This window comes from Ipomoea triloba, chromosome 4 (assembly GCF_003576645.1).
Source record: "Ipomoea triloba cultivar NCNSP0323 chromosome 4, ASM357664v1".
Classification (NCBI taxonomy): domain Eukaryota; kingdom Viridiplantae; phylum Streptophyta; class Magnoliopsida; order Solanales; family Convolvulaceae; genus Ipomoea; species Ipomoea triloba.
This window is the reverse complement of record NC_044919.1, coordinates 36,001,029-36,026,642: the sequence shown is the minus strand read 5'-3', so window position 1 is coordinate 36,026,642 and position 25,614 is coordinate 36,001,029. Positions and strand designations below refer to the sequence as shown.

The 25,614-nt window shown below is 37.0% G+C and overlaps 4 protein-coding genes and 1 non-coding gene across 5 annotated transcripts; 3 read left to right on the top strand and 2 right to left on the bottom strand.

Moving 5' to 3' along the window:
• The first annotated feature begins 7,789 nt into the window (after positions 1-7,789).
• Positions 7,790-11,089, top strand: LOC116016700 (probable disease resistance RPP8-like protein 2). Its single transcript, XM_031257072.1, has one exon. It carries the CDS (start codon positions 8,179-8,181, stop codon positions 10,801-10,803), a length of 2,625 nt encoding a protein of 874 aa, XP_031112932.1. The 5' UTR covers positions 7,790-8,178; the 3' UTR covers positions 10,804-11,089.
• A 3,226-nt stretch (positions 11,090-14,315) lies between these two features.
• LOC116016238 (putative disease resistance RPP13-like protein 3) lies at positions 14,316-16,903 on the bottom strand. Its single transcript, XM_031256396.1, has one exon. It carries the CDS (start codon positions 16,900-16,902, stop codon positions 14,320-14,322), a length of 2,583 nt encoding a protein of 860 aa, XP_031112256.1. The 5' UTR covers position 16,903; the 3' UTR covers positions 14,316-14,319.
• A 1,021-nt stretch (positions 16,904-17,924) lies between these two features.
• LOC116016705 lies at positions 17,925-19,280 on the top strand. The gene is made up of 3 exons (XM_031257078.1): positions 17,925-18,146; positions 18,226-18,370; positions 18,726-19,280. The coding sequence occupies exons 1-3, from the start codon at positions 17,972-17,974 to the stop codon at positions 18,856-18,858; spliced, it is 453 nt and encodes a 150-aa protein (XP_031112938.1). The 5' UTR covers positions 17,925-17,971; the 3' UTR covers positions 18,859-19,280.
• Positions 19,281-19,879: 599 nt separating this feature from the next.
• LOC116016706 (60S ribosomal protein L44-like) lies at positions 19,880-21,663 on the top strand. Its single transcript, XM_031257079.1, has 4 exons — positions 19,880-19,993; positions 20,861-21,040; positions 21,231-21,305; positions 21,412-21,663. Exons 1-4 carry the CDS (start codon positions 19,991-19,993, stop codon positions 21,469-21,471), a joined length of 318 nt encoding a protein of 105 aa, XP_031112939.1. The 5' UTR covers positions 19,880-19,990; the 3' UTR covers positions 21,472-21,663.
• A 2,185-nt stretch (positions 21,664-23,848) lies between these two features.
• On the bottom strand, positions 23,849-23,920 carry TRNAQ-UUG. The gene has a single exon. It is a non-coding gene; the product is annotated as a tRNA-Gln (tRNA).
• Between the last annotated feature and the right edge of the window lie 1,694 nt (positions 23,921-25,614).

The following is a 25,614-nucleotide window of genomic DNA, read 5'->3' as shown; positions in this document are numbered from 1 at the left end:
ATGGGTGGTTGGGTTATGGCCAGCAGAGGAATGGAGTAGTACTGTTTATATAGGGATTTTGAGGGATTATTGGACATGAGTTCGGTAATTTTTAATACTTGTCAACATTTTCACGTGTGCATAATGGAAATGCAAATAATGGAAATAATGGTACATACACGAAAAAGTCCAAAACATTGTGGTACTATACCGAGACTACACGTTATTCTAATGACTTTTTTGTTAGTCAGGTTCGTCAATATCTCTATATATATATATATTAAAACAGAAAATTTTTTTGCCAAAAAAAAAAAAACACAGAAAATTTTAGTTTGAAATACACTTAGAAATTAAATAAATTAAATTAATTATGTAAATTTTTCTCTATAAATTTATCTAAATATGTGTATATATGTGTGTGTGCGACGTTCATCGATCATATCATAATAAAATGGTGAAAAACAGCTAGGAGGTGGTTATGTCAACTTTGCACGGGTGTGCATTGCCTGAGCGGAAAAAATAATGGCATAGAATTGGGAGACATTTTGTATTATCTGCACGGGCCTGCGCTACCTCTGCGAAAAAAATATTCTAGAATTGGGAGACATTTTTTATTATTTGTATGGGCGTACACTACCTGTGCGGAAAAAAGAATGTCCTTGCATGAGCGTACACTACCTGTGCGGAAAAAAGAATGTCCTTGAATTGGGAGGCATTTTGTATCATAATAATGCAGGTGGTAGCTTTTATATGTATTGGTGTTGCATGCATATCTGCTGCTATGGTTAATTTTCTATACAAGGATGATATTTAATTTGCTATGTGCGGTTCATGCCATGCAACATGTATCGTCTTTGAGATTAATTAGAGACTATATTAATTATACAAAATTTAAATTTAAATTTTATATGCTATGAAAATAGATACTTAAACCAAATATATGGAATTACAACTATATTATTATATTGTACATTTTAAAATATTTATATATTTTTTAAACCATTAGTATCTTTTAATTTAATGGTATGGGCCGATAGTGCTTAATAATACAATTCAATTATGTAACAGATAAATTTTCAAAAAAATTTATGTAACAGATAAAGTTTTAAAGAAAGTGTGGTCCAGTGGCATCAAACCCTTCCCTGCCTCAGTGGAGGTAATACTGACTCTTGTATTTCAATAGGTTGAGAAAGCAGTTATGAACAGATATTACATTGTAATAGAGTTAGTAGTATTCAAAAAAAAAAAAAAAGTGAGCGTTACACGCATACTCGTATTTATTTACCTTGATCGTTAATAATTTCGCTTGGATTTTCGGAGAAATATCCAACACCACCGGCCTACTGCCTACACAAATAATGACTCGAACATAATCAAAATTAAAGACTGTGAACAATTTAATTAACGTTAGCTAAGAAGACATGTTTTGATTGGGTGATGATGAGCAACGACAACTACTACTTTGTCTTCTCATAGATAAGCTAAGTCGTCGTACATGCATTTTAGAATTATATATAACTATTACGTAGGGCTGCTGTTAATTTTTAATAATTTCGTGGCGACAATAATGTAAAACATGTGAACCTAATGGAAAACATCATTTTCGGCGTGCAATAATTCACTAGTTAATCACGTCATATTATTAATATTTATTCACAATTAGGTATGTAATAATATAATTAATTAATGAATTAGTATTTTTAATTAAATAGTACTCACTCTGTTACAATAATGCAGTATATGTTCATAACTACTTTCTTAACCTACTGAAACAAAAAAAGTCAATATCGTTTTCATTGAGGCTCGACCACAAGGTTTTGGCAAGTAATGAATTAGTATACTTGTTGAATTTTTGCATTAAAGTTCATTTCTATTTGTTTATATTATAAATATACTAACAAAGGTATATGAGCATTATGCACAAATAAGTACTACTCCATTTTATTTTATTTTTAATTGAAAGAAGCTATTATGAAAACGAACTAATACTGTTGAGAAAATAGATTTCTAAGTACAAGAGCCAGGCTGAGAGCCTGTTGCCCTAGCAAGTGCGTGGGCCAATAGATTCGCTGATTTCTTAAATAAACTGCAAACTAAATAATCAAAACTAGCCATAATGTTAACACAAAGGTTGACAATGTAGCCAGTGTAGGATAAACAAACTTTCCTATTATATGATAATGTTGCAATGGCACTTGCGCACTCTAATTTACGTTTCATCGTGGTGGTACCACGGCACGATCTCTTAGATAAGAAAGGACTTCCTTAGCTTGCATGCCATTATTTCCACCATGTGAGGATCTAGGGCTCCGTTGAGTTTTCCATTCGTGGCTGCCACAAAGGTTCCATTATCCATGAAGTTAGTATGACTGTATGAAATCTATGAAGAATTAATTTATTTCTAAATGTCAAATGGAATGCATTTGACTTCTAGAAATATAATTATATTTTTCTTCTTAAAATTTTCTTTATTCAGCTGTCTTAATTATAAATGTATAAAGAAATTAAAGTAGGATATACATATAAACTAAAATAATGTTATTTTAATTTAGAACTAGTATTAAAGGTTAGACTTTTCAATTGTTTGAACATTTTTAATAATTAATTAAAAGCAATTTCTTGTTGTTAGTTATCTATGCGCGGTAGATGGAGAAGTATTTTAAATGAAAAGTAGCATTTAATTACTTAAATAGTGCGCAATAAATGTAATTTATATTTGTATTTTTATGTCATTATTAAAAATAATATTAAATTAGTGTTTTGACGCGGCTGAATTATCATGCTAGCTCCGCCACGGGATCAGTCAATCTATTTTTATCACCCTCCAAATGGCATTAAACCTTTCTTTTTTTTTTTGAAAATACATTAAACCTTTCTTAATTGATAACTAATTGTATCAGTAGAGAAGTATTGTCATATTTTATACTTTTTCTCCATCTCCATTATATATTTTATTTAAACTCCTACCAGTGTGTGACCACTCTAAGGCGCTGTACAGATCAGAATGGCCGAATGAAACGATTCTCTCATCGTACGTGCATATACATCACAGTGACTATTAGAAATGGACCACACAACAAGAGATAAACATTAAAAATCGATAAAAGTAATAGGAATAAGAATCAAATAAGTCATCAGATCGGACTGCACACAATAATATAGTTTTTTTTTTTAAAATTATATTATTATGTATAGTCCGATGACCTATTTGATTCTTATTCCTATTACTTTTATATTTTATTTTTATAACTTAAAGTTATTTTTAAAAAATATTTTAAATGATGTGTTAGAAATCTGCAAATTGGACGAATTACATGAAATGAGTTAGTTTATGAATTCAATTGTAGCTTCTTTTTTTTTTTTTTTTTTTTTAATGTTCAGTGAGCTAATTGTATTATCGTGTATAGTTGGATAACGTATTTTACCCTTATTTTAAAAGTAATATACCAATATTTCCATTTGCAGCTAATTTTCTTCTTCTTCTTTTTTTTTTCCTCCCACAGGTCCGGTCAATATTTAATTTTCGAAAAAAGGAAATTCGTGATTTTTACATGTCGTTCTCAACCACAGTATATGAACTTGACATGCCCTTTGGAATGGTTTCTCAAATTCAATGCACCCGCGTGACAAATTGCAATTTTTTCTTCTTTCTTTTTTCTTTTTTTTTTTTGACAAATTCTTTGTTTTTATTTTTCTTTGGTAATGAATTATTGAGTTAAATAATCTTTGTTATGGCATTCATATTTTGTCATTTTTCACATGCATTGTGGAAAAGTTTATAATTATCATTTAAACGATGGTCATTTTAATTTTTTTTTTTTTAAATTATCAATGCAAACTTTTTTAAACAAATAAATCAATACATAGAAACAATATATATATATATATATATATATACACACACACACACACATATATTGTACTTGAAGGAAATTCAATTCACACGAAAGTATAAAACCATTTAATACCATATATACCCATATTTCTTCGGTTTTTTCTTCCCCCTAATGAAGTATGGGGTACGTAAGTTGCATGACTTTTATTATTTTCATTTTTGGAAAAACAAGACAGAGAGAATGTTCTTAATTAGCTTGGGAGTAAAAATTTTAATTCCTCAATTCTCATTGCAAATTAAAGTCTTTTCTAGTTGGTAAACAAATTGCTAATGTAATTGTAAGATTAGAGGTAAATGATTAAAAAGTAGTAGGGATACCAAATGTCGTATGCAAAAAGATAGTTACTATTTACTATGACTCAATTTATTTTTTTTAAGTTGATTTTTTATTCACAGTTAGACGGTGCTTGATAGTTAGGAAAGTTCAATCATGGAAATTTAAAATGTGAAAAAAAATTATTTTCATATATATATGGTGTACTATTTGACTTTGGAAAGTTCAAGTCAACTGGAAATCCAATTACATAATATCAAGGAAAGTAAATTTCACCTAGGCGTATGATTTTTTTTGGGTGATTGGAAATCTGATCTACTAAATTTATTTAGTTATGCATTTATCATTCTCAGCCCTAGGTTAAAAGCTTCTTATAAATACAAGAAACTTGTCTCTCTCACCATGTAGTGTGATGATTCTCGATTATCATTCAAAATAGATGGTCATAGGTTTGAAGCGCAGTGGTGGGGCTTAGATTCTTTGCATTGGGTTGAAAATATTTGAGAGTGTATAAAACATATACTACGTTGAATCATAAGTATTTAAAAAAAAAAATCCAAACATGTCTCCTCTTCTATAATTTCATTTACTATATTCTGATAGAGTTTTTATATCTTGTTCATAATATGATATTTATATATAGCAAATATATATTATGGAATATAAAAACATTATAAGGAAGCTTACACAAATCAAACATCTTAACTAATTTTTTAGATAATTTAATTCTTATGTTTACATTGGTAACCAAACATGTTAATTAAGTTTTACTTCATTAGAAATATTATGCAACAATTATAATTCCAAATCCCCCAAAAAATATAATCAAATCCATATTTCTTGACTTTACACACAAATTACTTTTAAAATTATAACATAATAAATAATGTAATTCTGGTATATTAGAAATGTATTTTATATTCAGAAAAGTACATTATTTGAGTATTAAAGGTACATTATTTTATATAATGTACATTTAGTACACAAACAATGTACTTTTAGTATATTAAAAATGTACTTTTTTTGTGAACAATAAGTCCGCGGTAATTTATATCGTGGCCCATGGTCCACAGTGCACTGTGAATTATGATCTAATACTCTAATATACAGAAATTAACTTCATAATGTATAGAATTCATGTTCATAAATGCACAAAGCTCATATTCATAATATACATATACATAAATTTAACAATAAGTTCGCGGTAATTTATATCGTGGACCATGGTCCAATATACTGAATTTTACTTCATAATGTACAAAATTCATGTTCATAATGCACAAAGCTCATGTTTATAATACGCATATACATAAATAGAGTATAACGAACATGAATTAAACGCTTAACATAATACACAGAATTCATGTTCATAATGTACAAAATACATGTTTATAATGCACAGAATTCATGCTCATTATATCTTGTTTATGTATATGTGTATTATGAATATGAATTCCATACATTATGAGTCAAATTTTGTATATTGAATCGGGTCCACAATGGTCCGACCTAATCTACGATCAATCGTTATACCCTGCACCACGGTGCACATAGCAATGTGCACCACGTACGTAAAACGACGTCGTTTCGGTGTTAGTGGACGCAGACGCGAATGACTCAGGGAATTCATTATCTATAATACACATAATCATTATCTATAATACACAGAATGTTTGCCTAGAATACACAGAATGTTTGCCCAGAATACACAGAATATTGACACAAAATACACAGATGTTAGTAGAGGCGGACGCAGACGCGAATGACTCTAGGGAATTCATTATCTATAATACACATAATCATTATATAGAATACACAGAACGTTTGCCTAAAATACACAGAATGTTTGCCCAGAATACACAGGATATTGACACAAAATACACAGAATTCATCCTCCTAACATTCGAATGCACAAACACATCATAACTTGTGTTAATAACATGAATACACAGAATATTTACACAAAATACACATAACTCATCCTCCTAAACATTCGAATGCACAAACACATCACAACATGTGTTACTAACATGAAATCACAACATGTGTTACTAACATGAATACACATAACGATTGCCTAGAATACACAGAACGGTTACCTATAATACACAGAATGATTGCCTGGAATACACAGAATATTAACATAAATATAGAGACCGGCCGAAACGGAAAACTTGATTTTCAAAAAAACGGACGATTAATTTACAATGCTCAAAACGACGTCGTTTAGGTACGTGGTGCACATTGCTATGTGCACCCTGGTGCACAGTATAATTTGCCATCTACGATATAACACACCGTGGACCCTAGTCTTCAGTATAACAATTGATGGTCCACGATAATTTGCATTGTTTAGTATAGGCTCAAATGAAAAGTCCAGCCCGATCGTCTCCGGGTTGGATCTTGATGCAAATAGAGCACACTCCAATTTGGGCCCGACGAGTCCGCCATGGCAGCATTTATTTTTGTTGTGGAGTGGAAAACTGGAAAACCAGTCTCCACTCTCCCCGCCTTAGCAGCTTCACTTCAACAAGTAACGTTTCATTTGCACATAAACACAAACATCCTGCGCTCATTCATGATCATTTCAAGAAGTTATGTGCTTTTTAGGTTTGCATTGTTCTTTTTGTTTTAACATTAACTCACCAAATGGCTTTCTGCGAACTTTTTCGTTCTCTCATTCTGCTGTTTTTTGTGCAGAAGGATCAAAATCCTAAAGGTGAACTTGTCCCCACTTTCAATTGACATTGATGTTTTAGAAGCAATGCTTGCCCAGGTGAAAGAGCTCAAGCGCAGTGGCAGTATATATAACCTCCTTTAAAATGATATATTTAGCATGATATGAATATTATTTTTTTATTTCTTTTCAGTACAGAATTACAGTTATTAATTATGCTAATATATGCTAATAAAACTAGTATTTTTGAAAAAAAATAAAATAAATTATGGTTGCAAAATATTATTGTATATTTTTTTAAAAGAAGTTGTTTGAGAGGAAAAGAATTTCATAGTATTAGGGATAAGAAAGAATAGAAATGCATCTCTGGTCACTTGCAGAAAGTCTTCTATATATGTCAACTATTTGGTATTTGGTAGTTGGAAGTAAGCCTATGCTAACACAGAAAGTGATATAACTGATTTTACTTGAGTTATTGAATTTAAGTGCTTCTCATATAATTTTTTACTCCAGGATAATAAAGAGAAGATTAGATATTTTAATTTCCCTTTCTTTGAAACTAAGGGTGGGATTTGTTTTTTGTATTTTATCTGGTGGTCAAGGGCAGTGGAGAGAGTGCCTTTGTAAACATGAGGTGGGATTTGCTTGGATGCTTGAACATAACAATATAAAATAGGCTAGGTTTGATTTTGTTTAGAATTTTCTAAAGAATGAGTTTTAATAATGTAAGGTTAAGTAATGAAATTGAAATTTCACCATATTTAGTGAACATTTATATGTTGACTTTTGCTGACAACCTAAGAATGAATAAAATAAAAGGACTTAGATTTGTCATAAAAGTTTCTGAGTTCTTTTCCAGCTGAGGAATTCTTGGTTTAAAATCCAATATTTTTAGGAGATAGTAAAAAAAAGAAAAACTGAAAAGATTTCTTCTAACAATTTTAAATGCAGATAATAAGTTTTTATAAGTAAGAACAGTGAATAGATGAATTCCCATTTTGTACCTAGTTTCTTAAGCAGTGCAACATGTGAGTGTACATTTTTGACCATGAGGAACTAGTGAGGAACTGAGGAGTGAGGACTATATTTAAATAATATGTTTCCAGTTGACTCAACTACTCAAGTCAATGGGGTTCAACCCATGAAAGCATCCTTGCATTTCCTGGAAAAAGCTTGGTTGAAAGTTCTTTGCAGAAACTCATCCCTGGAGAAATCGAAAATTGTGTTGTCCCAGCTATGGTTATGGAAGAAGCTCACAGTTGTACCAGACATAAAGGTCATTTTGAGTTCAATCCCCTGCCCGTGGCCGGATCGTGTTTAGCTGTTTCATGAACAGAGTTCAGAAAGAAATAGATGGCTGATATTTTGCTTGCAGCTGCTATCAAGAAAACTGTCGAAATATCCAGCAAGCTAGCTGTTGAAGAAGGGTCTCGCTTGTTTCGGTTAAGAGAGGACATCAATTGGATGGAAGGGCAATTGAGACACTTGCAATCCTATCTTGAAGCTGTTGAGGCCTCCAATGGGGATGACTCTAAAGTTAGAAACTTGACAAATGATATCAAGGAGCTTGCACGTGATGTGGAAGACATTCTGGAGAAGTTTGCTCCACAAATAGAATCATTTAGCTGCCTCAAGACAGTTGCTTGCATTTTTCCTTATTGTAACACTGCTTATAAGTTTTCTCTGGAAATTAAAAAAATCAAGGTTAGGATCAAGGCCATTGATGACAATCGAAAAACTTTTGGCATCATGGATACCAGCCGCTCTGTTGACGCTGAGAATTGGGACTTGAGAAGGTCTTATCTTCATGCTGATGAACCAGAGGTGATTGGACTAGATGATGATTGCAAGAATTTAGAGGCCAAATTGCTCGATGAAAGACAAGAACACCGTTTCATCTCCATCATTGGTATGCCAGGTTTGGGCAAGACAACTCTTGCAAAGAAGATTTACAATCAAGTTCAACCTCATTTTGATTGTTCAGCCTTGGTCTATGTTTCCCAGGAGCCCAACATAAGGGAGCTTCTCAAGGGCATAGCTAGACAAGTCGGCTTAGATCAGAGTGAGGATAGCAACTTGGAAGTCGACCTATGTACATTTTTGCGGGAAAAGAGGTACATAATTCTCTTTGATGACATTTGGGATAATAGATCATGGGATGCCATAAAATATGGCTTACCTTACAACACAAAAAGTGGCAGTAGAGTTATTATTACTTCAAGAAACAATGATGTGGGTAGATATATTGGTGGTGAGTGCTCACTTTATAGCTTGCAACCTTTAGATTCTGAAAACAGTTGGAAACTGTTTTGCAAACAAATCATGATTTTTGAAACAAACCTTACTTACCCAAAAGAATTGAAGGACATTGGAGAGCAGATAGTGGGAAAATGTGGTGGTGTGCCTCTTGCTATTGTAGTAACTGCAGGTATGTTGCGTGCAAGAGAAAGAACTGAAAATGAATGGAAACAAGTACTTGTGAACATAGGTGAGGATGATAGAGATGAATGCTCAAGGCTTTGTGCTTTAAGTTATAAGGATTTACCCATTGTGTTGAAATCTTGTTTCCTCTATTTCGGGCTCTTCCCCAAGGGTCATGAAGTTCTAGCTTTCGATTTGATGAATATGTGGATAGCTGAGAAATTAGTAGTACAATCAAATGGGGAGCAAGAAGTAGAGAAGGTAGCAGAAAGCTTCCTCAACAAGTTACTGGCTCGAAACTTGATCCATGTTGTGGAGAGAAAATATGATGGGAGGATCAAAACTTGTCGAATGCATGGTATTTTACACAACTTGTGTGTCAGAATAGGCAAGGACAATAAATTCTGTCATTTACTAGGTGCAAAAGAATCATGGTCTTCTCTCAAAGGGTTAAGAAGAGTTGCCTGTGATACAAAGAGGACTACAGAGAATATCAACTTACATTCTCAAATTTCTAAGGTTCGTGCTCTCATGTGCTTCACAGAAAACAAAGATGATTACAGCCCTGAGAAGAAGTTTTTTAAATCTATTTCTAGCTTCAGGTATTTGCGAGTTTTAAGCCTACAATTTGATGGATTTACTTCAGGACATTTTCCAGATGAGTTTTGGAATTTGATTCATCTAAGCTATATCAGATTTCGAGGAGTAGCTCTAGGAATTACTATGAATATAAGCAATCTGAAAAATTTACTCACATTGGACATTCAAGATTGCGGAGCATCTCTCGATATTTTAAAGATGAAACAGCTTAGGCATCTTCTTCTGAGTGATATGGAAATGCCAATGCAGCACTATAATTGCATGTGTCATACAGCTTCCTCAACAGAAGTGTGTTTGGAGAATCTTCAGACTCTGAAGTGGGTTAGCAGTGCAGTGCTAGAACAGATAGGAATGCATAATCTCCCCAATTTAAGAAGGCTTGGGATAGATGATCTTTCAAAAAATACATTTGAGAAGCTCTGCTGTCCCGTTCCTCCATTAGCAAAGCTTGAGGAACTTACTCTAAACATGGCTAGAATGGAGACACTCCCACGAGAGGTTAGGGGGGAACGATGGAACCTATCCAGGTATCAAAGTCTTGTCAAACTACATGTTAAAGGGCATGTGTTTGAGCTTCCCAACGTGGAGGGATTTCCGCCAAACCTCGTGAAGTTGTCTCTGCATTGCTTTAATGTCAAGGAGGACCCGATGAGGACGCTTAAACAACTGCCTAAGTTAAAGATCCTCAAACTTGAATCTCATACCTGGGCAGAGTTATCAATGATGAATTGCTCTGGAGCTGACAGCTTTCCGCAACTTGAAATGTTGCATATCCATTATTTTCAATATCTAAAAGAGTTGATCTCTGATGATGTTGGATTGCCTAAACTGAAGAAAGTGATCATCAGGAATTGTGGGGATGTTCAGAAAATCACCGGGCGGATTCAGTCTGTGATGGGGAAGAGCCAATCCAGTGACATATTAGAAGGAGCTCAGTTGCCTATTATAGACCTGTGATATTTCATCTTTGTGACAAAAGGTAGAATCACTCACCCCAGGCGCCCCTACACCCCGGCCCGACAGGTGAGCCAATGGATAGGGCGGATGGGCTATTGGTGTAATATCTTTCTAAACAGCTGATGCATTCGGCTCCAATCCCCTCACAAATCTTTTGCTATGGCAGCAATAGCTTGGGAAGTTTGTAGTTTAGGAAATTGTATTGTTTTGGTTGTTTTTATTGGATTAGTTTTGTGGTTTTCAAAGGAATAACACGCCATAAGCTTGATTGGCTCATTATGATCAATCAATAATTGCCTATTATTGAGGGAGCTAATTTGATACTTGATAGATAGAAAAATCTACTCCTATCAACACCACATGTGTACTCTTATATATATATGTGTGTGGGGGAGAGAGAAAACTTAATCTCTTGTATTATTCATTTATTTTAAGTTGTTATTTGATATTACACTTATCATTAGTCAAACAACAAGAGATGTGCACCAAAAATTGAAAGATGAAGAATATATTTACCTAACAAATTAACAAGAGACTAAGGTTAACTATTGGTTTATCAATATAACTTGCAGGTAAAGAAAAAGTATAGGTTTTTTTTTTTAAAGTGTTGATTTGACCAATCTCAATTCCTCATAATTTTTGGAATTTTTGGATTCATTATTTATTGGATCTTGTAAAGATAGGAGAGAAAAAGATATATTCTTATATTTCTCTGTATATAGAACTGTACAGACTACCACTACTTATACAATAATAGAGAGAACCCTAATGGGCTTATCTATAAACGGGCTTAGGGTTTAACACTCCCCCTCAAGCTGGAGAGTATAGATCATATGCTCCAAGCTTGTGGGACCCAACTCTAGGAGCTCTAAGAGACTTTGTTAGGATATCAGCCAACTGATCTGCAGAGTTGACAAAGCTAGTCTTGATACTCCCAGACACAATTTTCTCCCTGATAAAGTGGCAGTCAACCTCAATATGTACTCCCAGACACAATTTTCTCCCTGATAAAGTGGCAGTCAACCTCAATATGTTTGGTCCTCTCATGAAAGACTGAAAGACTGGATTTGAGGCAATATGAAGAGCTGCTTGGTTGTCACATATTAATGTCATTTGAGCGACCTGGCCACACTGTAACTCTTGAAGTAAATGCTTCAGCCATATCAACTCACACGTGACAAGAGCCATAGCACGGTATTCAGCTTCAGCACTGGATCTAGCAACAACATCTTGTTTCTTACTCTTCCAAGATATAAGATTACCACCAATGAGAACACAGTAACCTGAGGTAGATCGTCTGTCGAAAGGACAACCAGCCCAGTCTGCATCAGAATATCCCACAACTTGAGCATGTCCTCTATCTTCATACAGTAAACCTTGCCCTGGGGCTCTTTTGATGTACCTCAGAACCCGAACAGCAGCATCCCAATGAGTATCACACGGACTTTCAAGAAACTGGCTTAATACATTGACTGCAAAGGAAATATCTGGTCGAGTGATTGTGAGATAATTCAATTTCCCGATTAGTCTCCTGTATCTCTCTCGGTCAGGCAATGGCTCCCCCTGTCCTGGTAGAAGTTTAACATTTGGATCCATTGGATTATCCACAGGTCTACAATCCAACAAACCCGTTTCTTCTAGAATATCCAAGGCATACTTCCTTTGAGAGATAACTATACCACTGTGAGACTGAGCTACTTCAATACCAAGGAAATATTTCAGTTTGCCCAAGTCCTTAGTCTGGAATCGACTGAAGAGATACTCTTTCAGTTTGGATATGCCTTCTTGATCACTTCCTGTAATAACAATATCATCTACATACACAACAAGATATATGCATTTCCCATTAGAATGGCGATATAACACAGAATGATCAACTTCACTCCGAACCATACCGAACTCACACACCACTGAGCTAAATCTCCCAAACCAAGCTCGTGGAGACTGCTTTAAGCCATACAAAGAGCGGCGAAGCTTACAAACCAAGCCAGACTCCCCCTGAGCAACAAACCCAGGTGGTTGCTCCATATAAACCTCCTCTTTAAGATCGCCATGGAGGAAAGTATTCTTGATATCCAACTGGTGTAGGTCCCAATGGTTAATAGCAGCCAGAGATAACAACAAGCGGACTGATGCAATTTTAGCTACAGGAGAAAAAGTATCAGTATAATCCAAACCAAAAATCTGGGTGTAGCCTTTAGCCACCAGCCTTGCTTTAAGGCGATCAATCTTACCATCAGGGCCCACCTTCACAGTATAAATCATCTACACCCAACAATAGTCTTACCCACAGGGAGAGGGACCAACTCCCATGTGCCACTGGATTGAAGAGCCTCCATTTCTGTCAACATGGCTTGGCGCTAACCTGGATTCGAGAGAGCCTCACTAGTAGTCTTGGGTATAGGCACAGAAGACAGATGAGAATGGAAGGCATAGTATGTGGAAGACACACGATGATAGCTCAAAAAAGTATATATGAGATGAGGGTTACGAGTAGAACGTGTACCTCTACGGAGATCAGTGGATGCCTCAGTGGGATCAGTAACAGATTCCAGTGGAAGTGGTAGAACCGCAGCAGGAGGATCAGATGGTCCGGGTGAGTCAACAGGAGTCTCAGCAGATGTAGGGCGAGGACGACGTTGATAAACCTGAAGGGGGGGTTAGGAACAACTGGAGGATCAGCTGGAGGATCAGTACTTTGGCCTGAGCCTCTGAACCAGTGGTCTGCACCATATTGACAGAACCAATATGCAAGATAAAAAGCAAAATAGATCTGAAACAGCACAAATAACACACTGCTGAACCAAACACTTTAAACCAAACTCCAAGCACACTGGAAGCAACTGTGAACTGCTGAACCAACTTATCAACTTAAGTGAAGTGCTGAACCTTAAACCAAACTCCAACGTACTGGAATGAACTAACTGTCAGGCAAAAGCAAAAACAACTTATGAATACACTTAGCTACCAAGGGGTGGTCCAACACACCCATACACTGATTCGCTGAAGAGAGGCGAAGATGGCCGGCGGCGGCCGGTGGTCGGCGACGGTGGCGGAAGCGGCGGGCACTGGCAGGTGCGTCTCCTCAAACCGAGACCAATGGCGGCGACGGCGGCTCGATCGGAGGTCGGAGGGAGGAGATCTGGCCGAAAAACCACTTGGACTCCCCTGCAGCGGTGGCGGCGCGTGAGGCGGCGACCGGCGACCGGAGTTGGACCAGAAGGCTCGCGGCGGTGTTCCTGAGGGACCTGTGGTGTTAGTTTGGAGAAAAACCACGAGGTCGAAGTCGGAACTAGAAACAGCCGTGAACTGTGGGACTTTCCGGCGAGGAACGGCGGCGGCGGGGGGTTGGGTCCTAGGGTTTAGGCTCTGATACCATGTAAAGATAGGAGAGAAAAAGATATATTCTTATATTTCCCTGTATATAGAACTGTACAGACTACCACTACTTATACAATAATAGAGAGAACCGTAATGGGCTTATCTATAAACGGGCTTAGGGTTTAACAGATTTCCTTAAACAGGGCTGAACCAATGGCTCCTACCAATAAGGAACTGAATCCTCCCTGTGATCCTCACAACATTGGGGCAATCCCTGAGGATTACTTTCTTGAGGTTTGGCATTCCTAATTCTTCATCGGAAATCAACTCTCCCAGCTTGTAAAAGAACTGAATGTGCAGCACTTGAAGCTGAGGAAAGCTTCCTGCACCAGAGAAATCCATTACAGATAACCCACCATATCCGTCTATCAGCTTGAGGAACTTCAACTTTGGTAGCCTCTTCAGAGTCTTCATTGGGTCCTCATCCATCTTGGTGTAAAACAGACACAGCTTGACGAGGTTTGGTGGGAAGGCATCCACATTTGGCAGCTTGAACAGACATCCTTTGATGCGTAGTTTGAGAAGGCTATGATATCCAGAGAGGTTCAATCTGAGCATGCCCCCAATGTTGGCTGGATAAATGAAGGACAAAGAGAGTTTCTCAAGATTCTCCAATGGTGGCATTGAACTGAAGAGTTGCTCAATCTTTCGCCCGAAATGGCTGTATATTCCCAGTCTTCTTAATCTGCTGAGGCTCTGGACACCTGCAAGTTGGATGATCTCAATGCTCACCCACTCCAGAGTTCTGAGGTTTTCTAAAGAAACCGATGCAGAAGAGATGCTGCTGCTGCGATCCTGATTTGTGCCTTTGTAGCGCCAGTTTTCCATGTCAACCAGGACATGCCTTAGCTGTTTCATCTTCCAAAAGCTAGGATGAATGCTGACTTCCCCACAACCTCGGATGTTTAAGGTCAGTAGATTCTTCAGGTTCCTTATACCGGAAGGAATTACTAGATTTGAAACTCGGAGGCGGAAGTAGGTGAGATGGATGAGATTCCAGAATTCGTTGGGGAAACATGTGAGAGTGCAGTCCCTATCGAATTCCAGGCTCAGAACTCGCAGCAGCTTAAAACTGGAAATGCATTTCAGCAGCTCCTTCTCCTTCCCATAATGTTTTTCTGCAGAGGCACACATCAAAACACGCAGTTTTGAAGTTTCAGAGTTTGGTTTGACGTTCTCTGTAATGGTCTTGGCATTGGAGGCCACTCTCCGCGCTCCTTTGGCACCCAACACGCTGCAGAACTTACTCTTCTTTCCTATATTGATGCACAGACTACTGCGCAAAATATCATGGATTCTGCAGCTCTTGATCTTCCCATTGTATTTGCTTCTTGAGACTTGGATCAGGTTGCGAGCAATCAGATTGTTGAGGTATCCCTCTGCTACATCCTCAATCTCTCGCTCCTCCTCGTTACTAGGTTGTTCCACCAGCTTTTCAGCTATCCACATATTCATCAAGTCCAAAGCTTTAATTTCATAGTCCTCTTGGAACAGCCCAAAATACAGGAAACAATGTTTGAGCCTGGTGGGCAGATCCTCATAGCTCAAAGCCAACACTCTCGAGCATTCATCTTCATCGTCTTGACCTATATTGTTTAGTACTTGTTTCCATTCATTTTCACTTCTTTCTCTAGCACGCAGCATGCCTGCAGTTACCACAATTGCTAAAGGCACACCCCCACATTTTCCCACTATCTGTTCTCCCACAGACTTTAGTTCTTCTGGAAAAGCTGTCATCTTTTCGAATCTGCTTATGATTTGTTTGCTGAACAGTTCCCAGCTCTTCTCGCGATCTAGAGGCTGCAAGGTGTGAAGGGAGTGCTGGCCTCCAATGTATCTACCCACGCTGTTATTTCGCGAGGTGATGATAATCCTGCTGCCATTTTTGGCAGTGGGGATGCAATATTTGATGGCATCCCATGATTCAAAATCCCAGATTTCGTCAAACAGAATTATGTACCTCCTTTGCTGCAGGAAGGAGTACAGGTTGGTCTCCGGTTGTTTCTTTATCTGCTCCTCTGTTAAGCCAACTTGCCTAGCTATGTCCCCAAGAAGGTCTCTGATTTTGGGGGCTTGTGAAACGTAGACCATAGCTGAACACTGGAAACAATGCTGTACATTCTTGAAGATCTTCTTTGCAAGAGTTGTCTTGCCTAAACCCGGCATGCCAACAATTGAGACAACCCCAAAATCGAGCCTTTGGTCCCTCAATCTGGCCTCTAATTGCTCGCAATCTTCGTCTAGTCCCACGACCTCTGCTTCATCAGCTAGAAGAAGATAAGCTCTTCGAGCATCCCATTTCTGTGAACCTTTGGAGCCAGCGGTATCCATGATCCGGTAAGTCTTTCGATCGTCGTCTATGTCTTTGATCCTCTTCTTGATGGTTTCTATCTTGACCGAGAACTTATGAACAGCGCTGAAATTCGGGAAGATACGACAGGCAGAGCGGTGGGAGTCCACATGGGAAAGAAAGGTTTCGAGCGTGTCTTCAACATCGCCTGCGAGTTCTTCAATATCCTCAACCAAATTTGCAGCTCGGCGATCATGGCGTTTCCGGGCCTCCGCAACTTCCAGGTAAGATTGCATGTGTCTCAGCTGCCTTTCCATCCAGTGGATGTTCTCTCTTAACTTCTTAAAGGCGGAGCCTTCTTCATCAACTAGATCGATGCATACATCTGTGGCTTTCATGATTGCTGCTGTAAGTAGAATTTCAGCCATCTTTTTTTTTTTTTTTTCCTTTGGTTTTTGGTTGTTGGTTTTCAGGTTTGATGAGCTTTCATAATTTGCCGAATTTGCAAACCACTTTTTTTGTTTTAAACCTCTTCAATATGAATAGCAAAAGGCGGCTTGCAATCTTCTTTGGATGCATGCATTTTTGTTTACCAACCTCAATTGAAGTCAAGTAACAGGTACTTTGAAATACACATTATATGACCTTTAGCTGTTTCAGTGTCAACATGTCAATGAATTAACAATTTAGTCTTTAATTAATATTTAAATTTTAAATTTTGAAAGCACGTTTGGTTATTCAATTGTCAAACACTCTAACTTTTTTTGTTCAGTTAGTGGTCAAACGGTAGACTATAAGTATCTGACCAATTTTTAATAGTTAGAAATCTTAATTTTTTCACTAGGATACATTATGCTATTTTTTTTTTTTTAGCTAATTGGAAAAGTGTTTGAAACATTAATATTTTTTGTAAAGAAAAAAAATCCCCTTAACAAGCACGGGAGAATTAAAAGATTGGGAACAACCTTATCTAAGTTGGTCAAGTTATTGATTTGGTAATTACAAAGTTACAAATTTGAGTTCTATTGAAAGGGATCTATTTGCCTCCTTGCCATTTTTCGCTCATCATCCAAAAAAAAGATAGAATTAAAAGTTGGAATTTAAAATCGCTAACAAATAATAATTGAGGAAGTAAATTGTATTTTTTTCTCTCATAATTTTATTAATTTTTTCGAACGGTTAGCACTTTAGGGGAAAAACGCGGATGAAAAGTCTACTGCAATATATTTCCAATTTTCCACACACTTCTAGAATTTCTTAGATTAAAGTGGTTTACTCAGCAAAGCATTCAACCAAATGCATCCCGAGTCCAACATATTTGGTGTTTAAAAAAAATGAACCTCGCTTTGTTGGGAAAACAAGCGTGGAGGTTAGTAACGAACCCTACTTCTTTAGTCGCCCGTGTTTATAAAGCCCGTTACTATCCAACCACCAATTTTTTTGGCGCCAACGAGGGTAGCGAAGGAGGGTAGCAACCCCTCTTTTATTTGGAGAGGAATGTTGGCGGTTCAGGAGATTATACGAGATGGGTGTAGGCGTTGCATTGGAGATGGGCTTGATACAGAAATTGGGAGTGATGCATGGCTGCCAACCGATAGTAACCCGTATATCCAAACTGTTTTGCATGATTCCATAGCTAATGCCCCGGTGGATTCATTAATGAATGATCAAGGTACGTATTAGGATGTGGAGTGTGTTAATGATATTTTTGAACCCCGTGATGCGAACCTGATATTAAAAATTCCTAATAGCAAACGGAAACCACATGATACGTGGTCTTGGCATTGGGATCACAAGGGTGAGTACACAGTCAAATCTTGCTACCGACGTCTGTCGAATCAAGTTCAGGATGACCGGCCGTGGACTAAAATTTGGGCTTTGCATATTCCTCCAAAGGTTAAGACTTTCTATTGGCAATTAGCTTCTTCTCATCTACCTACTCGTGATGCGTTATTAGTCAGGCATGTTCATTGTGGTGTAATGTGTCATATGTGTGGGGTTGAGGAAGAGAGTGCATACCATTTGTTTGTGACTTGTCGTGAAGTTAAGAAGTTGTGGTTTACTTTGGGGGTCCTGATTGGTCATTTAACGAGTATTAATACCACTGCTTGGTTTTTTGATTGTGTCAATTGTTTGAAAGGGGAAATGCTAGACCAGTTTGTGATGACTTGCTGGGGATTGTGGTCAAGTAGGAATGACTATATTTGGAATGGGATTCCATTTGATATGAATATGATTTTGCAACGTGCAGGCTCATTGCTAGCGAATTGGAGAGCGGTGAACGAACCCACCTGTGTGTTGAACCCCAGAACCCGAGAGGTGAAGTGGAGGAAGCCCTTACGTGGAAGATTAAAAATGAACATGGATGCGGCGATAAATTTTGATGAAAACGTTATGGGTTTAGGGTGGGTGTTACGGGATGATGATGGCCTTTTCTTGCGGCCAGGAGTGTCCAATTGCATGGAATTTTAGGGGTGAAGGAAGCTGAGGCAATGGGTATGCGGGAGGCACTCAGTTGGCTTAAGGATACTGGGATGAGAACTATTGACGTGGAAACTGACTCCCAGCTACTTTTTAATGCTTTATCTTGTAATTCTTTTCATTCTGCTTTTGGTATTCTAGTTGACGATATTAAAGAATTGGTATCCACGATAAACGATGTCCAATTTGGTTTTGTTAGGCGATCTGCGAATTGTGCCGCCCATACTGTTGCTAGGGAGGTCATTTCTGTGTCAGGTTGCGGGAAGTGGCTAGACGCTCCTCCCTCTTTTCTTGTTGATTGTCTTGCTATTGATTTAATGAATTAAGTTTTTCCTTTCAAAAAAAAAAAATGAAGAGAGAGTTTTCAAAAAAATAAATAAATAAATAAAAAATGAAGAGAGACTACACAAAATGCATTTCTTAAAGTATTCTCTATCATTTACTATTTAAAAAGAAAACACTTAACTATACAAAAACTACTATATCGTGTAATAGTGAAAATGCCAGCAAATTATTACGTCGACCCATCTAAATCTAAGTTTAAAATACACAATTTACATACTGAATGTTCACAATTCAAATTGTTTACATTCAATATATAAATAGGCACGAATCTACTTTGCATGATAAACCTGAGTCGAGGTGTACTTAAATTCATGGTATAACTATTGATAAACATCTGTGATAACAACCTCATAATATGAGCCATGATTTACAAGATTAATTTTCCATCCAGGAAGAATTGTAAGACTAAAAAAATGCTGGGGAAGGAAAATTTTCTTAATTATAAAATTAAAATAAATATAAAACGTTTGATTCTTTCAAAAACGTTACGGCCCAACATACTATTTGAACTGCGAGAGAAATGTTGGCCCAATATAAGGAAACAATTCAGCCCAAACATTTTTGCCCTAAAGAAATCATATATAACTGCCCAAACCCTAAATATTGATCCGCTCTCGTGAGTCTAGGCGTAGGGTTTCTGAAGTTGGTTTGCAGAACGGCAATCTCGTCTAGTCTCTACCACCCTCGACCATGGTAATCACCTCCCCCTCTTTCTACAAATTTTAGATCTGCACATAGCTTTTCTGGTTTTGTTTTTATTTTTATTTTTATTTTTATTTTATTGAATTGTGCTTTTCATTTTACTTGTGGCGTGATAAATGCATGATATGCTTTGTTTTATTAGCGATTTTCGTTTTTATATCTGGGCTGAGCAGAGATTCAGAAGGTGGAGTGTTAACTATAGGCTTTATTTTGACAAACATTATTTGTGAGTGTGGTTGGTGAAAGATATAGTGATTTGAGTTTCATGTATAGTGCTATGGCTATTGACGATTTTTTGGCATATTTTTCAGATGAAATTTCAATTTTCCTTGAATTATTGCATAATATTAGAGTTAGAGTTTGATGAAGTATACAGATAGGGTTTGAAGGGATATAGCGTGTTATATCTCATCTTGTTGGTGGCGTCAGTATTGGATGCAGTTTTGCTTTTGATTTCTATTATTGTGATATTTCAAAATTTAGGGGAAAAACTGTTGCCCATTCTGTTTCTACAAAATATTCTGATTTTAGGTTTTCAAGTATTTCTTAATGTAACACATCTTATATAATTAGTTTTATTGGATTGAATGTGGCCATGTGGGGTTTTGCATACCAATTAGTCTTGTATGCAAAGGCTTCATTTTCTGTTTACAATGAAAATAATAAGCTATTTATGATTCTTGCATATCTGATAATTTTATGGATTTCAGCCTGTTCCCTTCTTTCTGAATTGCAATACTTAACCATTGTATTTTTATGGAGTTTTGTCATCCACTCTGTTTTTTTCCCTAATTCAACTAAGCTCCTTTAATTAGAGCGTATGTTATGGAAACTTATGTTATAGTTTGTGTCTTGCAGGTGAACGTTCCAAAGACAAAGAAGACATACTGCAAGTCCAAGGAGTGCAAGAAGCACACCTTGCACAAGGTTACTCAATACAAGAAAGGAAAGGATTCCCTTGCTGCTCAAGGAAAGCGTCGTTATGATCGCAAGCAGTCAGGTTATGGTGGTCAGACGAAGCCAGTGTTCCACAAAAAGGTGAAACTATCTTAGAAAAATTATTCTTGCTTTTGTGAAATGTTCATTGTGTATTCTCTGTTGCAGATTATATGTATGTATTTAAGTATACTTGTAGATGTACTGCAAAAATACCTCTGTTTGTTTGTAATCAAGAAAGAATTTCTTTCATGGACTCTTCTGACGTTTATAATCCTGATCCTCAAACCAGGCTAAGACCACTAAGAAGATTGTGTTGAGATTGCAATGCCAGGGGTGCAAGCATGTTTCCCAACATGCAATCAAGGTTTGTTGTTAAACTATGATGTCTAGTCTTTGATTGACCCATCATTGGTTCATTCTTTAATATTGACTAATGAATCATTGATGTTTTTGTTTGTTTGTTTGTGCAGAGATGCAAGCATTTTGAGATTGGTGGGGACAAGAAGGGAAAGGGAACATCCCTTTTCTAATTTGGAAATCAGAACAATTGGAATGTTCTTATTTGGTTATGGTTATACCCCAGTTGAATTTTCTCATGGTTTGGGATTTAGTTGTAGCAAATTGAATGCCATGCCCATGTTCTTTGATGCTTATTATGACAGTTATTATCTGTGTTTCAACTTTCAAGATCTAAATATAGTTTTGTTATTGCTGTTTCTTTAGTTAGCTTCCCTATCATATTTGCATTTTTGCTTTTTGTTTTGTTTTGTTTTACGGAGTTTTTTTTTTTTTTTTTTTGTGTTAACTGTATGAATTAGGATCTATATATGCAAGATATCTGTCTTAGTACTACGTGATAAGAAAATCTCTCATTTTTTTTTTCACAAAAGATAAAAATCGAAAATAAATATAAAGAATTTCCAATCCATAATGAACTACGGAGTAGTTTAAAATTTGAGTACAGAAAATAGTATAGCAGAACGAATCGATCTATTATAGCATTACTTGTATACAGTATAAGATCAATTATATACGGAGTATAATTTCCATGCCCTTTTAAAGTAGAGTGAATCAATCTTTCATCTGCCGATTGAATGTGAAGTGGCTCGACAGTGTTGGCAGATGAAACTAGTGTCACTCTTTTATCAAATCAAAGTTCCATATACTTGAGGATACTAAGTACGTAGAGAAATTGTATTGAAGTGTAGTGCAAATCACGTAACTAAGCCCTCAATTTCCCCTCTTTATTCACTGTTTCTAGAACCATCTCCAGAGAAAGGGAGAGTAGGGTGCTTGTAATGGATGTTCTAGAGAGAGGAAGGGAAAGCCCAAAAGTCCCCTCAAATGAAGGACCAAAGCTTTTTTATAGGCTCGCACACGTACTCGTATACCGTCATACGTATAAAGTACTTAGGGTGGTATATCCGGGGTATATTCCCTATCAAGTAGCCCCATCAGTCCGAGCCCTGATGTCGAGTCAACAAGGAATAGGCCGTCAACAAGGAATAGGTCGGGCTGGAAGACTGGCCTTACTGTTCGTGACTCACGCTAGTTGCCTCGCTAAAATCCTTGGGCTAAGAAAAAACTGAATGGGAAAAAATCCTAACCAGGGAAAAAGGAACACAACTTCAAGCGTCAACGAGGAAGAGTTCAGGCCGGAAAAACTAACCGTATAATCCGTGACTTATGTCGGTCGCCTCGTTAAAACCTCGAGCTAAGAAAAAACCCGACGGGAAAAAAAATATTAGCTAAGGAAAAAAGAGCACAACCTTAAGTACAGTCTTATGGACTATAAGGGTCGGTTGAACTCTACCGATCTAGGGATCGAATTTGCGATACGATTGAGAAGTCGAATTTCACCGATCTAGGGATCGGGGTTATTCACGGTCCAAGGACCTATATTGGTCTTACCGGTCACAAGTGAGTACGCTTTTCCCAATGCCCTTGACTTGAGCTAATTGGTCGCAACTGGTTTGAGCTCGGTCAAGCCTCGATCTGGATTACGTGGTCACAAGATCATTCTTGACCGATCGAGCTCAGTTAATTTTGATTGCTACGTTAGTCATTATGGCGGGTTTTCAAAAACCCGAAATCAGTTTAACGGGGTGATTTCCCCTTTTGGCGCTCGGTTCACGAACCGAAAGTCCCGAGTGGAGGGATGCCTAGAAACTCGAAAGTCTAATGAGAGACCGGAAAAGTCTGATGAGACCGGGAAGGTTATTTATGCTCGGGAATTGCTTTGATGAGCTTCGTAGGTCAAAGGAGTTGTCTTGTAATCCTACTAGCAGCCCCCTCCCCCCATTCCTTATGTCGCGTGAATCGCCAACATAAGGGAGTAGGTACGATAGCTTCCCGAGTTCATTTGATGATCTTTTCAATTTAATGTTGTTTTGGCTTTTGGTTTGATGACCGGAATACGATCTTTTCGATCTAATGCCTTCTCGGCCTTCGGCTCGGGTGACCGGAATATGATCTTTTCGATCTAATACCTTCTCGACCTTCGGCTCGGGTGACCGGAATATGATCTTTTCGATCTAATGAAAATTCATTTTACTAATTAATTGAATATTGCAATATTTGAGGGATGAAGACGAAAATCAAAATTGCTAAATAAAAAGTCATTATTAATTTTTATCCTATTAATCTTTTAACCTAGTAAATTTACACCCTATAAGTGTAAATAAAAACTAATCTTTTAACGTAATAAATTTACACCCTATAAGTGTAAATAAATAATAAAATTTACAACTCTATAGTTCAGTATGAAAGAAAAAAAAAAATCCATCATTGGCTGGTTTAGTGAATAAAATTACCAGCTCTATATAAATGGAAACTAGTGATGAGAAGTATATTTCCTCTCCGACGTAGGTGTACAGGTAGTGGAAAAGGTAAAAAACATTTATGCTTAGGTCCTACCGGGAGTCGAACCCAGGTCGCTGGATTCAAAGTCCAGAGTGCTAACCACTACACCATAGAACCAATGACGCAAGCAATGCCTTACTATTGATATATGAATGAAAGGAAACCATGTGTGTCACATATTCTAATCCGGGGTTTTGTTAAATGATTCAAGGATTTTTAGATTGTTAATGTTTTTGCTGGGTGGCATTATATTAATTTTTGCACTGATTTGAGCATCTATATATGTCCTTGGTGATGGCACCAATATGTGGCAGCTAAACGAGTGTGGTTAACTGTAACTGAAGAGAACATTACCATGTTTAGGTTATATCACTATTTAAGCGATATTAATTTCGACAATACTTGAGAGTTTATTTTTAGATTTATTCAAACTCGGTTGAATTTATTTAAGAATCATAGTTTTTTTTTAAATATTTATTATTCAGCTAGCAATGCCATTGGGGGAATGGTTTTCAATGGAAGTTAAAAAAAACTTGATTAAATTAATTTCATTCATGGAAGTTAAGGTAGAAAACATTGCATAAAAGAACAACAAAAATTGATGTTTGAATTAAGATTGGTTAAGCTAAACAAGCATATATATATATATATATCCTAACCAATTTAATATTTGAGAAAGCCAAAAAGCTAACCTATCTTGATTCTTGATCCCCAAACTGCCTGCCTAGGATTCTCTAATAACGATAATAAGAAGGTAACGAGAATGGGGGCAAAATTGTAACTTGAAAGCAAATAACAGTTTTTGATACGGTGGGGCCAACCAAATGATTGAAATCGTTATGATCCTGATCCTCCACGTCGCCGTACGGCAGCGATACCTAGCCGCCACTGACACGAGGTTTTCTCGCTCCTCCGAATGCCGACAAACAACATAGAATGTACGGGTGGGTTCTATGTATGAAATGTGCGCAAGGACGATTTTGCCCGATTTCAAAAAAACTAGTGCAGCGAAACGGTGTCTGAACATAAGGGGGTTTTTGGTATAAAGCAAAAAAGTTGCAGCGCAGAAATGTTGAGAAAATAATAGCTTTTCGTCACACACACTCTCTCTCTACTCCATTGTCTCTCAGCGCCGCCGGATCGGAGAAACTTGGGAAAACCAAGAAAAGTGCGTTGATAGCTAGGGAGAAGCTAGCTAGCTAGGTTAGTGAACTTGTTTTTGCGTTTTCAGATCTTGGCGAAGGGAAAAGAGATGAGGGTTGAGAGAAGGGTGACGGGTTTTGCCATTCTTGTGATGTTTCTGGTGGGGGTTTCGCCGCCATTTGTTCTCAGCTCTCGTCCCTGCAAGTGTAAGTCTCTAACCTCAATCTCAAACTAGCCTTTTTGTTGAGCAAGAAGAATATAATGTTATTTAGGTTGTTATTGATGTGACTGGTTTGGGTTTATTTTTGAAATTTGTATGAGCAGCAGCATTTCAACATTCACAAGCAGTAGCAGAAGAAGAGATGGTGTCTGAGTCTCAGCTGGTATATATATATATATATACTCTTTCTACCTTCACTTCTACAATATAATATAATATAATAATGGGTTCTCTACCTTTTACAAAAGATTGAAAACCATAAAGTTCACACTTTTTCCGTGTTTAGATCCAACTTTATTAGATAAATGTATGGTTCTTGAAAACCAAACCCGGCCTGCATATATAATATATGATGTATGTGCTGTGCTTTCACTTTGATGCATCGGAAACCCAAGATTTTAATTATTTCTTCATCTTCAATTCAGGCTAGCTATGGAGAATATCTATC

Excerpts from the sequence above, each read along its gene's own strand:
- LOC116016700 (XM_031257072.1), top strand. The coding sequence starts at position 8,179 with ATGGCTGATATTTTGCTTGCAGCTGCTATCAAGAAAACTGTCGAAATA.
- LOC116016238 (XM_031256396.1), bottom strand. The coding sequence starts at position 16,902 with ATGGCTGAAATTCTACTTACAGCAGCAATCATGAAAGCCACAGATGTA.
- LOC116016705 (XM_031257078.1), top strand. The coding sequence starts at position 17,972 with ATGTTGGCGGTTCAGGAGATTATACGAGATGGGTGTAGGCGTTGCATT. Across the intron at positions 18,147-18,225 it reads TTCATTAATGAATGATCAAG|CAAACGGAAACCACATGATA; the intron begins GTACGTATTAGG and ends AATTCCTAATAG. Across the intron at positions 18,371-18,725 it reads CTTTGCATATTCCTCCAAAG|GCTCATTGCTAGCGAATTGG; the intron begins GTTAAGACTTTC and ends TGCAACGTGCAG.
- LOC116016706 (XM_031257079.1), top strand. Across the intron at positions 21,041-21,230 it reads AGCCAGTGTTCCACAAAAAG|GCTAAGACCACTAAGAAGAT; the intron begins GTGAAACTATCT and ends TCCTCAAACCAG. Across the intron at positions 21,306-21,411 it reads TTTCCCAACATGCAATCAAG|AGATGCAAGCATTTTGAGAT; the intron begins GTTTGTTGTTAA and ends TTGTTTGTGCAG.